Source organism: Anabrus simplex, chromosome 9 (genome assembly GCF_040414725.1).
Source record: "Anabrus simplex isolate iqAnaSimp1 chromosome 9, ASM4041472v1, whole genome shotgun sequence".
Lineage (NCBI taxonomy): Eukaryota > Metazoa > Arthropoda > Insecta > Orthoptera > Tettigoniidae > Anabrus > Anabrus simplex.
In genome coordinates, this window is record NC_090273.1 from 70,540,486 (window position 1) to 70,554,071 (window position 13,586).

The 13,586-nt window shown below is 38.0% G+C and overlaps 1 protein-coding gene across 1 annotated transcript in view; it reads left to right on the forward strand.

Annotated features, from left to right (window-relative positions):
- The window catches only part of LOC136880868 (coiled-coil domain-containing protein 170), a 169,103-nt gene that overhangs the window by 139,269 nt on the left and 16,248 nt on the right, over positions 1-13,586 (forward strand). Inside the window, exon 15 of the mRNA XM_068229155.1 lies at positions 5,565-5,690. Coding sequence (XP_068085256.1) covers positions 5,565-5,690 — 126 coding nt within the window. The remainder of the gene's footprint in view (positions 1-5,564; positions 5,691-13,586) is intronic.

Genomic DNA, 13,586 nt, shown 5'->3' on the forward strand with positions numbered 1-13,586 from the left:
GTTTTAACAAGTTTGATTCATTTCTAGTGAAACTCTGGGATTAGTCCTGTTTCCTGATACGGGGTTGGGGATGAGGTGAGATGAAATTATATGGCTTTTTTTAAGGTTGGACACCATTCCTGACACTATCCACAGTTGAGGAGCTAACGAAGAAGAAATGAATGATGGTGAATGAAATTAGGTAAGGAGGTGGAAGGAATATGCTATGACTTATGAATAGGAAGTACCACAACATCTGCCTGGAAGCAAAGATGGGAAACCACAGGAAGCCATTCTCAAGACAGCCAACAGGGGGTTCAAACGCACTTGTCTCCAGAATGCAGAGCTTGGTTCCATAGCCATAGCACATTAACATAAGAGGAAGGAGAAGGCATAGGAATATCATGACAACTATTGTTTTCCTCGCATATGCTCAGTGCTACCATACAATAGTCATATATCTTGGAAAGCATGACACTCATAGTACATGGCTACAGCACAAGATGGTGGTGTATTGGACAGGTACCACTCACTGGGTGATGGGACTGCAGTAGTGAGTCAGGCTCTGTGCAGAACAGATATGATGAGACACAAAGAGTGTGTGGGAAGTACTGGAGCACCCGCTATACTTACCGGACTTGTCTTCATGCAATTTTGATCTCATCCCCAAAGTAAAAGAATCACTGCATGGGAGATGGTTTGGGACATGAAAGGAGATTGCCAACACTGTGAAACATGAGGCTTCAAAATTCATAGATGGTGAGGCAACTGGTATCCGACATCTCCTACATCATTGGCAACGTGTTCTGGATAACACAACGATTACATGACTGACAGTTTCCTCGCCTCATATCCTACAACTGGTAAAACTACTCGGCATTATTTGTACATTCCACAGCACCTCACGCTCCCCACTCCAATCTGTTTATCTCCATTTGTCTGGTAGATACCGCATTCAGGCATGGGGCAAAAATAGTTGGCATAACTTATGCCTCAATCCTAATAATAATAATAATAATAATAATAATAATAATAATAATAATAATAATAATAATAATAATAATAATTTTTATTTTATTTTTTTATGAGGGAAGTGTGGGAAATCTTTCATTAGACACTTGTGAGGGTCCGCACTCCACAAGCGTGTGAGATTCCTACTCACTAAAACCCACACCCCCTTTTCCCACGACGTATATCTCCGCCCCGGAACCGCTCTCGCATTACTTCAGGGCGGTGTCGTGCTAATTTCTTAGGTTTCTTCTTCTTTATTTCTCCTTACTGCCGTTCATGAGCATTCATATCTCTCTTTTTCTGACGCAGGATGCCTTCTACATATACTGCTATCTGATCCCAAGATTCTTGGTTTCGTAGCATCGCCTGCACAATAGTTTCTGGCGTCAACTCTCCTTGCTCAGTATATGAACATCTTCTCTGAGTTGACCAATGATAGCATACGAAAAATGTGTGAAATACATTGTCTATATCATTGCAATAAATACACGCCGATTCGCTCGCTCTACCTACTCTATGTAGAAATTTCCGGAAGTATCCGTGACCCGTCAATAGTTGCGTAATGTAAAAGTTAACCTCGCCATGAACTCGGGCAACCCAATCAGCTAGGCGTGGTATTAGTCCATTTTCCTCGAGGATCTTCCTCCCATCTTTGCTGCCACCGCTCCATTCGTTGCCTATAAGCTAGCTCCTTAGCGCGCGTCTTTCCGAGCTCTCCTTTAGTTCGCCAGACTTCCTGTCTCTCTAAGGCAAGTAAATCAATTGGTGCTACCGCTGCTATCGTAAGGACCGCAAGTTCGGATACTGTGCGATATGCGCTTGTAATACGCAAAGCTGATCTCCGCTGTACCGCAGCTATCCTTCGCCGGTATTTTTCAAACTTCAGAGATTCAGCCCAGACTTCGGCACCATATAGAAGTGTCGAGTATATGATGGATTGTTGAGGTTAGAGATGCCGGAAGACACAATGCTAGTGGGCTATGCTGATGATATAGCTGTTTTGATAGTTGCTCGAAATTTGGAGCTGGCTCAGTTTAAGCTAAATCAAGTAATGCGACGGGTGAAAGATTGGATGGCGAATCACAGATTACAGCTTGCAGATCATAAAACAGAGATTGTTCTCTTGACAAGAAAAAGGATCACAACCGTCATTCCAATGTATATTGGACAAACAGAAATCGAAACATCCAGAAGTATAAAGTATCTCGGAGTGACACTTGATACCAAACTTACTTTTTGGGATCATATCAAACGGGTGACAGATAAGGCGGTGAAAACAACGATTGCGCTGAGTAGATTAATGAGCAACGTTAAAGGTCCGAAGTCTAGCAAACGACGACTTCTGATGTCGATAGATAATAATAATAATAATAATAATAATAATAATAATAATAATAATAATAATAATAATAATAATAATAATAATAATATGCTTAAGTGCGGCCGGTATCCAGAATTCGGGAGACAGTAGGTTCAAACCCCACTGTCGGCAGCCCTGAAGATGGTTTTCCATGGTTTCCCATTTTCACACCAGGCAAATGCTGGGGCTGTATCTTAATTAAGGCCACGGCTGCTTCTTTCCCACTCCTAGCCCTTCCCTGTCCCTTCGTCGCTATAAGACTTATCTGTGTTGGTGCGACGTAAAGCAGCTAGAAAAAAAATTAATAATCTGATTGACATTGCAATCCTGCTCCTGAGAACATCCACCAGAATAGATGATCACTAACAATAAGAATATTGGTTGGGTCAAGTCCTCACCAGGTCTACTTGATACGAGAACTGGAAAAAATTCAAAGGAAAACAGTGCGATTTGTTCTGGGTGATTTCTGACAAAGTAATGGTGTTACTAAAATGTTTCAAACTTTGGGCTGGGAAGACTTGGAAGTAAGGAGACAAGATTACAAAGAATTGATGCCTGCTTGGCCATCAGATGATATATGAGACAAAGTCTCTCATAGTGCATTGGCACTGCCGGTGGCTCCAAGTAGCCTATGCAGTGGCCTCCACGGTATGCACTAGCCATGCGTCTTGGTGGGTGTGCCAGGTACCAACTACCGCGTGAGTTGGCCATGCGGTTAGGAGCACGTAGCTGTGAGCTCACATCCGGGAGATAGTGGGTTCGAACCCCACTGTCGGCAGACCTGAAGATGGTTTTCTGTGGTTTCCCATTTTCACACCAGGCAAATGCTGGGGCTGTACCTTAATTAAGGCCATGGCTGCTTCCTTCCCATTCCTAGGCTTTCCTGTCCCATCATCATTGCCATAAGACCTATCTGTGTCAGTGCGACATAAAGCAAATAGCAGGTACCACCTGATGAGCCCAACTTAGCACACAGGGGTGCTGGCAACCAGGAATGAGTTAGCTGGAAAAATTATAATGTCCAATGATGGACCATTTATATTTGTATAATGTGGTATGTTTCGAGCTGTGAGTAGTGAGTTGGCGTGGAATGACATAAGTAGAAGTAGGCCTATAGGCTTGAGTGGAGGTTTTAAAAGTAGGAAAGATCACAGTATGAAGATAAAGTTGAAATTCAAGAGGACAGACTGGGGCAAATATTCATTTATAGGATGAGGAGTAAGGGACTGGAATAAATTAACAAGGGAAATGTTTGATAAATTTACAAGTTCGCTGAAAATATTTAAGAAAAAGCTAGGTAAACAATAGTAAATAAATGTAAATATGAGGTAAACAGTTGGTAGCGAATCTGCCACCAGGGTGATAGCCCTAAATGCAGATCATTGATTGATTCAAGTATCTGGATGAAATAATCCAGTATAATATGCTAGAATAGAAAAATCAATTTTTTGATATCAAATCAGATACATCAACTGCCTAGAAATGTCTATAATAAGATGATAAGTGAGGCTTAGACAACATTAATGTTATTGTTTTTACGTCCCACTAACTACTTTTAATGGTTTTCGGAGATGCCGAGGCGTCAGAATTTTGTCTCACAGAATTTCATTTACATACCAGTAAATCTGCCGACACAAGGCCGACATATTTGAGCACCTTCAAATACCACAAGACTGAGCCAGGACTGAACCTTCCAAGTTGGGGTCAGAAAGCCAGCGTCTCAACCGTCTACGCCACATACCAGTAAATCTGCCAACACAAGGCTGACGTATTTGAGCACCTTCAAATACCACAAGACTGAGCCAGGACTGAACCTGGCAAGTTGGGGTCAGAAGGCCAGTGTCTCAACTGTCTATGCCACATACCAGTAAATCTGCCGACACAAGGCTGATGTATTTGAGCACCTTCAAATATCACGAGACTGAGCCAGGACTGAACCTGCCAAGTTGGGGTCAGAAGGCCAGCGTCTCAACCGTCTGCGCCACTTAGCCCAGCACAAGCTTAGACAGTACAGCATTTATGACTATGAGTAGACAGGTATAAATCAGGCAGGTAGTATATATATATCGTATGGTTGTACAAGTACACAAAAGTTTACAAATAATCAAATGGAAATATCCAAATTTGACAACCATTCCAGAGCACATGGTGTCACTTTGTGTAGAGTATTCAGACCACCGTCAAAAGCACAAAGTGGGCACTCCTGAACAATGTGTTGTATGGTTTGGTCCTCCACTCCACAGTCACAGGCAGCAGATGTACAGAAACCCCATTTCTTTAAGGTTTGACCACACCTCCCTTGACCCGTTCTAATGCGGTTCAGCTTCGACCAGGTTTGGCATGGTAGTTGGAATCCCTCTACCTTCTTTGTAGGATCTTCAACCAGGTGAGCATTGTTGGGTGGATGTTCGTTCCAACGTTGTTACCACTTGTAGGTCATGTTGAAAGAATTTATTACTTCTAAATCAACCCAGGATGGCTTGCGTGATTTCAAACGTGTTGTTGGTGGATCTTGCAGGGCATCATACAACGGAGATTTCTTATGAGAGGTGATCTTCTTGAGCAAGCTTACCTTAGCTGCTTTCCTCCTTAGATCATATGGAGCGATATTAGCTAGGACTGGTAGCCACTGTGTGGGAGTAGATCTAACAGTACCAGTGATAATCCTCATGGTCTCATTGAGTTGCACATCAATCTTAGTGGTATGAGCGCTGTTTTCCCATACAGGGGCACAATATTCACCAGCAGAATACACAAGAGCAAGTGCAGATTTTAGGGTTGAAGGTAAGTATATGATCTAGTGAAGAATTATACAGCAAGAGAAAATTAATGACATCAGTTAAATAGAAATTATTACTTTGCCATAGAAAGATCCAAACAGCGCAGTATTTGAGAAAAAATTAATTGCAGTCAGAGATAGTGAGGTCGAACCCCACTGTTGGCAGCCCTGAAAACAGTTTTCCGTGGTTATCCATTTTCACACCAGGCAAATGCTGGGGCTGTACCTTAATCAATGCCACAGTTGATTCCTTCCCACTCCTAGCCATTTCTTCTTCCATCATCACCATAAGACCTACCTGTGACTGTGCGATGTAAAGCAAATTATAAAATTAAAAATATTTAAAAACTGCAATCTTACTCTATGGTCCAGTGTACTCTTTTCATATTTCTAGTGAAATAATTTAATGAATCTGGAATTACCTTGTTTTCACAGGTCCGAACGACAAGCCAGTCTGCCGAGCAGGAAAGAAACTTACATGATCATACTCTGGAGATGGTTAGAAATGAGCTGGCAACGGTGAAACAGAATCTGATTGAGACTCAACGTAGAGAGAATGCAGTATGTATGGCATTTAACAGATTAGTAGGAAAGAGATAGATCTTAAACAGTACAGTTAAGTGGCTGAATACCCAACATACAACACACATGTTATAAACCTTAGTTTGCTTTATTCCTTAACCCATTTCCTTACAGTGACAAGGATCAAGATGCAATGATGGATACAACCATCACCGTGTATTCAAGTCGGAAATGTGTTTCCATTTCTACCAATTTATTTTGATTATGGTATTATTGCATTTACAGGTAGCGTTAGTGCATTTTTCAGACTGTATTATTATCCAAAGGCCATTTTTTGGTATAGGCCTATCATCGTGAGTGGTGGCTTAACTCATTTCCGATTAATTAACTTCTTCCAATAAATTCACTTCTGTCTGTGGATGTACTTTCAATGATTGAACAGACCAGTCCTAGCATGGAATAAGCATCCACACCGATTGCACAGAATTATTGGAGGAGGGCATGGTTGTGCTGCACGGAGATTTTGTGCTTCCCTCCTGGTCTCTTCACATCTGCGTCGTTCCCTTTCAAACAGATTGACAGCAGCAAGGATAGTCCAGCGCCAAACTGAATGGTCTTGAGCAAGCATGTCCCAGGTTTGTGGACTGAGACTTGTCATCTTAATAGTGTGCTTAAGCTGGTCCTTGTAGCGCCTCATAGGGGTTGCACAAGGTCAGGTGCTAGAACGAAGTTCACCATATAGGATTTGGGGTGGAAATCTGATATCACTCATCTGACAGACATGGCCAGTCCATCTAAGGACATGGTCTTCCCTTTTCATTCTAAGGATAGATCGAAGTTTTCGTTGTTGAAAGCGCTCAAGCTTTTTCAAGTCACGTCGGTAAAGGGTGCAACGTTGTGATGAAAATAGTGTGGTTCACCATGAGTTTCATCTTCACAGTCAGGTTTTTATATATGAATACCCAATGTGATGTGCCACAGGACATGGCTCCGAGATCACAGTGGGTGGGTCCTTTCCTGGCAAGTTAAGATCCACCCTAAACAAACCCACGCCAGTGGCACTTCTTCCAAATGTCACTTATTACTTCCAAAGTCCAGCGACGATGGGATATGGATGATGGGGGCAGGTTACGGGTGAAACTGGTAGTGCCTAGTTTGGACCTGCATGTTGGCAGCAAATGTGTGATGGTCGTCTCCCTGAGACCCTGTAATAGGCTTAAATAATGGTGTACAATATTGTTTATTTTGTTGTTGGAATGAATCCTAGCAGCCAGAATGTCTTGTAAGCATCTTAAGGAAGAGGAAAGATTTTGCCCATTTTTTTCTTGATAGAGAAAGAGGACTTACATATCTAGTAATAATATTATCAGTGATACTGAGTTAATAAACAGTAATTCCGTGAATGAAAGGGATGAAGAACAAAATAATGCCAATCAAAACCTCATCACCAAGTGAATGTGACAAAAGAAACTTGACCATCTTTGGAAATGAATGTTTCAAAGTATATAATTTACTAAGAGACTTCAATTGGGTCTAGGAAAATAAAATTTACCTCAAAATGTTAATGGTTGGCTGCAATAAATACTGCAAATATTGGAATTATTCTTAGTTCAAAACATGGAAGAAGAAAGAGAAAGAATTGCGATTCCTGGCATTTTCTCACCAAAATAATTGTACATGTCAATTGGTTAAGTATGAGGCTAATGATAAGGTGAATCTTAAGTAATGCCTGGAAGGACATGATGTATAGAAAAGGCACCGGGGTTGTGGTAAGGAAGTTTCCAGAAGAACAATTATTCTTTCACAGTTTCAGAGCTGATAAGTAGAACCTTTTTCCCTACCTAAAATCCAGAACACTTAAAGATTCCTGTTTTGCCTTCTCTTGTTCTGTGGCAACTCATCTCATGCCTTCTTGACCGGACTGTAATGAAACGTTCAACTGTTTAACCTTCCGATTTCTTTAATCACTGCATACTACAAACTACATTTTTGGGTCCGTATTGACAGGATATTACTTGGAAAAAAAAAAAAAAAAATTTGTTTCACAGATACCCTGAGGTACCACTTGTTCAATACAAGTTATAATCTTATACATTACAAATGTTTTATTTTCTTATATTAAAACATGGGACATGTTTTGGTCTCATCTTAGAGACATGTCAGCCATAAAAGAAATGTTAAGATTAAAATATAATACCAGACTGGCCATTGAGAATGTTCTTATTATACATTAAATATTTTAATCTTCCTTGTAGAGTTTTTCTCTGTGGAAAAAGTCCTTTTCACTTACTATTACCTTCCCTACATCTATCAGTAAGACCACAGCAAAAATATGAATTATGCATTCAGCAAATTATTGAAGAGTTGTATATAAAAACATGTCCAATTTTACGTAAACTCAAGTCCAGTTTTTAACAAGATGAACTAAGTATGTTTTAATAAGTGTTTTAGATTAAAATGTGTGTGTGTGTGTGTGTGTGTGTGTGTGTGGGTGGGTGCGTGCGTGCGTGCGCGCGTGTGTGTGTGTGTGTGTAGTTAACATTGTTTTTAAGGAACTAGTAAGTGAGGACTTTTTCCATAGAGAAAAGCTCTACAAGGAAGATTAAAATATTAAATGTATAATAAGAACACTCGCAATGGCCAGTCTGGCATTATATTTAAATCTTAACGATTTTTTTAACGACTGATGATGTCTCAAAGACGAGACGAAACATGTCCCGTGTTTTAATATTTTAAAAAACATACGTAATTTGATTATAAGTTGTATTGAGTAGGTGAAACCTCAGGGTATCTATTAAACATTTTTTTCTTGAATCATTGCAGTGGAAATAGTTTGTCATAACTAGAACGTTTATTGTTGAAATGCAGCTTTAAATTCCCACTCTTAATCAAAGCAACTGTCTGACTGCAAATTAAACATATTGGTTTCACATTGTAACTGTTCCCTCTCGTCCAGAACACTTGGGGAGATGAAAGTTATTATCTTAGGACACATGAATATTAAATAAACTATTTGTGGCTTGCCCGCAAATTGCCACGCAAATAGAAACAATAAACATTCCATGGTTCCCCATTTCTCTATGTAATGTTTGGGCGCCATGGTTACAGTTTTAAATAAAACTGTAAACCAAAATTTATATTTACTAGCATAGAGACTTATACTTAAATCACAGGGGTAGGATTTTAAATAATTAACCATTAAGTATCGCTTAAGAAAGAAAATTAACGCAATATCAAATACAAATGAATTTATTATACAAAAAAAATGAGATGAATCAGAAAAGTTTCCTTAAAGCATGGAGGAATTTATAATTTACTGAATTTACCATTGCTTGCTTTATCTAATTGAAGCTCACCAATTGCAGCTTTCGTTGACGTCATCTGGTTTCCGTGGTTACTCGTTCTCTTCTTCTCGATGTAGACTTTGTTCCATGGACATCCTTCCTTCCTTCTCTGATATAGTACGGGCTATCTGGACTAACACTCCCTACTTGCCTAGTCTTTAAATTAGACATTGGCCCTATACTTGTAAAAACTGATCAGCTTTGATCGTAAGAGGAGAAAATTCAGAGATATGAATTTTTCCATATTAGTAGAAATCTCAATCCAACTGAGCTATACTATTTATATGGTACAGACTTGTACCAAAATTACGTAGACTTGAACTAAACATAGTTCTTCGTCCACAATATTTACTGAAAATAACACAAGCCATAAGCTTGTTTCGTCTCTCGTAGATCCGATAACATAACCGAAGCGACAACACATTGTATAAAAGTAACTATGTCGCGGAGCGACCACACACTGTATCAAAAATCAAATCACGTCGTACAAAGTAGATGTTCACAGTAGAAGTACTAGTGATGGAGTATCTCGTAGTTAGGTTGTAAGGTAAGGTCCCGTTCTCGTGTTGAGAATCAGTATATATCCGGGCTCACCCCCACTCTTGGTAACAGTTCAATCTCAAAACTCATATACAACGAAGTATCTGATTCGATAGATCGAAGCATCAACTCCCCTTCCCTTCTTCCTCGACAAGTCCAGAAGGCGTGGCGATGATATATCTGACCAACTTGCAAGCCTCGCGCACGGGTCGCTGTTTACTAGCCTTGGTCATAAAATGAACCCATGACTCACGCAAAATCCCAAGCTTCAAGAATAACCCTCCGTATACACAAACATGAGATGAAATGAAAACAACTCTGTCTCAACATATTGACCATATTTACAACATAATGAATTCTTATCCTACATAATACAATAATTTAAATACTAAAACGATGTTATTATATATACAATATGATTCCAAAAAGCCTTGATTACAAATGATTGACGTTGAATAAATATGTTATTACAAATAATTGCCGATGGTGGATAAACTTGATATCAAATGATATCGCGTAAAATGATATTATATTAAATTAGTAGGGCTGGAGAAGCCTGGACGGTTACAACATCTGTACATTTAGGCAAAGTAAAGAAGAATGTAGTTCCCATTTATGTTTGAAGATGCAATATTCGGAGTCCACTTTACTTTGGTTGTAGTCGCTCATGACATAAAAGTTCAGTGAAGTGATTGTAAATATACACTGATGTATAAACAACACATTATTTTTTCATTCGTGTACGGTCCAAGCAAAAGCTAACTACTGAGGCAGGGAAGAGGAAAAGCAAAGTAAACAATCACTGCCATCTGTAGAAAAAATTGGAAATCACTCTCATAACTTCAAAATTCATTATTAACACTGTGGAGAAAATATAGTATTGTTTTAGACCAGGGGACGTATAAGTCGTACATAACTCTCAAAAATATTTTTACTGTTTTTTTATTGTAATTTTTTGCCTTTCTTTCTTACTCTTGAAATAATATAAACCATGCAGATCCAGGAAAAGAGGCACCGGGGTTCAGATCCAGGCCTGAGTCTGCCATTTGAAGACCCCTTCCGTAGACCATAGTAGCTCTGAAATTTACACTCCTTCAGTATATTATTGTCCAATAAAGCATTTAATAATATTATTACTACCACTAGAATCACAAAATCTATCAACTACCTACACTCTCCAGTGCAAAATATCTATGAAGGTAATCTTTTGGGCATTGGGTACTGGTACTAGGTCCAAGATGTCTAGTATCTGGGTCCTCAGAAGCACGACGGGATTTTAGGATTGTCTAGCTACCAGTGTTGCATTTCAGTTCAGTATTGGAAATTGAATTGAATCCCAGTAGGTACCTATATATTGGTATGTGCAGAATTAGCTTCACCCTCTGTGCAAAAAATGTATAAATGATGTAAAAATAACACTGTATATGTTCAACACAGCTCAGGCTCACAACACAGAGCAGGCACCAAACAATCCTGTCTGCAGGATAAATAATCTTTATCATAACTGATATAGCAGAATTAAATTTCCTATTAAGAAAAACACAGCACAAGGAATATGCAGCACAGATTAAGCTTCATACTAAATAACTTAATTTTTCAGGGATTGTTGATATATACAACACCTGAAGACAATTGCAAAGAGATGCTACATTTCTGGCTTCTTACTTCATTAACATTGTCGTACATGAGAGTAAGTGTATATAGAACCATTAGTTAGCATTGGTCTTTTTGTTCTTATCTTCATGAAACTTCCTCATCCTCTCACTATGTGTCTGTCATCTTTCTTGTGTTCATGCGTTTTTGAGTTTCTAATTGCTTGTCATCACTTCTTTGGGTGTGAACTTGTATGAGTTTATTTTCTGCCTATATGTAGTCTGTGTAGTTGCCAGTGGCTCAATATTTACTCCTATGAGATCCTTTTGGGTGTCTACTAGCCAATGTACTTTGCTTTGTCGAGTTCCAATGATGATGAGGAAGATTTTTCTGTCATTTGAGAATTTATTATTATTATTATTATTATTATTATTATTAGTATTAGTATTATTATTATTATTATTAAAGATGGTGTTTTTTTTTACGTAGTCTTGATGTTAACCATGTTGGGAACTATCTTACAATGTGTGATACAGCCAGAATAATTAAGCTAGCCAAATAAGACAGTTTTTTAAGCAGGCAGAAGGTCAGATAAGAATATAATTCATTGCAGGTACTGAATTACAGGAGTTCCAAAGAGTTACTGAAGTTTACAGGGTATAAGAATAGTGAAAGAAAGATCATTTATATCTGTCCACCTCATAGTGTGGACAAACTCTTTCACACTTTATGCATGAACCGAAGGCGAGTGATATTCGTGAACAGAACAAAAAATAGAACGATTGGATATACTCGGTGAAAAATAATCAAAGTCTGTTTTGTGTAGGTAATCGAGGACTGGAGACTCCCGATTATCGACTGATGGAAGAGTTTTGTTCTCCTAGTCATATTTTAAGGCGGCAAGTAAACATTTTAATAAGGAAATGAGTTTATTTTTCCTTCGTTGCTGCTCTGATCACTAGAAGATTCAGTTTAAACTGTTACTTTCTTAGCGCTTTATGCACATCTCTTGCGTGGACATTCAAGTATTCTGTAACATATCCTGAGAAAATAAGGCTTTTAACCTGAATAGACAGGAAGAAAGAGGTATACAACCCTTTTTTAATAGAAAAGAAATAGCATCTTTTAAACTGTATGAATAGAAGTGGAAGGTAGATAGACATTCTGAAAAATACTCTAATATTTCTATCACAAATGCACATTTAAGTTAATAGTAAAAAATTACATAATTTATATAGTTACTATTTGATTGGTTTCAAAGTTAAAAAACATTCTCAAGCATCAGTATGGGTTCCATAAAACATAACTAGCGAAGATTAAAATTTCTAATCTGAGAATCTGAGTCAGATAAGTGCCAGTCCTATTTGGACATTCATTAGTGAAATTATACATAAATTCTGAAAGATTAAACTGAAGTTTCTAAGTTTAAATCTGAGTTTCTGGTTCATTTGCTTTTTTTAAATAATATCTTTCCTTAAGAAAGAAATTTATGTACATACTTTTTATTCCATGCATAAATCTGTAGCAGATGTTATTTTTTTTTTTTAAATGTATTTCAGTATCTTTAATGACCTTGCTAAGAAATTCTGTTATTTCTAGATATGAAGGTTTAAGCTAGTCAAGATTGAAAAATTTGCACTTTAAGCTATAGTGAATTTATACTTTCAAACATATTTGGTCTCTAGCAAAGTGTTAATCTAAAAACTAATTTAGTACCGTATTCCTTATTGCTGCCATAAGAAAAGTCTAGAGCCATAAAATTTTTCCATATCTTCTAAAATAATGGAACTTTTCCAAGATATAAAAACAATCATTCTTCATTTTATTTCAAATTTTACCATGAAAATTGCATTAAATGTTCATAGTTACAGAATAACTTAAGTAGCCTCATACGTAAAATACTTAAAATGCAAGGAATAACGCCACAAATGCTCACATCAGTGCCTCATTACGCTATTAGTTCATATTTTGGTGCATTTTCTTTGCTTCTTTAAAAGCCTGTCTGCCTGCCTGAAATTAGTATTTTAGTGGAAGCCAAAATAGAAGGTAAAATAGGTCACTGAGTACAGCATTAAAAATGCTTCTGCATGAAGATTAAATTGGATGCATAACAAACCCAACAAGGCCAGAAATAATAGATTAGGAAGGTATGAAAATATCAAGATATTGCATGAGCATTCTTCTTGGAGATAACATCTTGCTTCTGAATAGACTGAAAATTAACCAGTAGTTTAGTAAAGAGCAGGCAGCCTTTTGTAAGTAAATGAATTGTGCACAAAGACTGCAAATGGCACCAGAAGGTGCAACATTGATTAGAAGAGTTTACAGATAAAATCTATAAACACAGAGGTACCAATAGTATTTTTGTTCAAACACACAGAAAACCAGATAAGGTAAAATCAAAAATAGATCTACAATCTCTGATTATAAGTATAGGTATAAGTACCAACAGAACTGG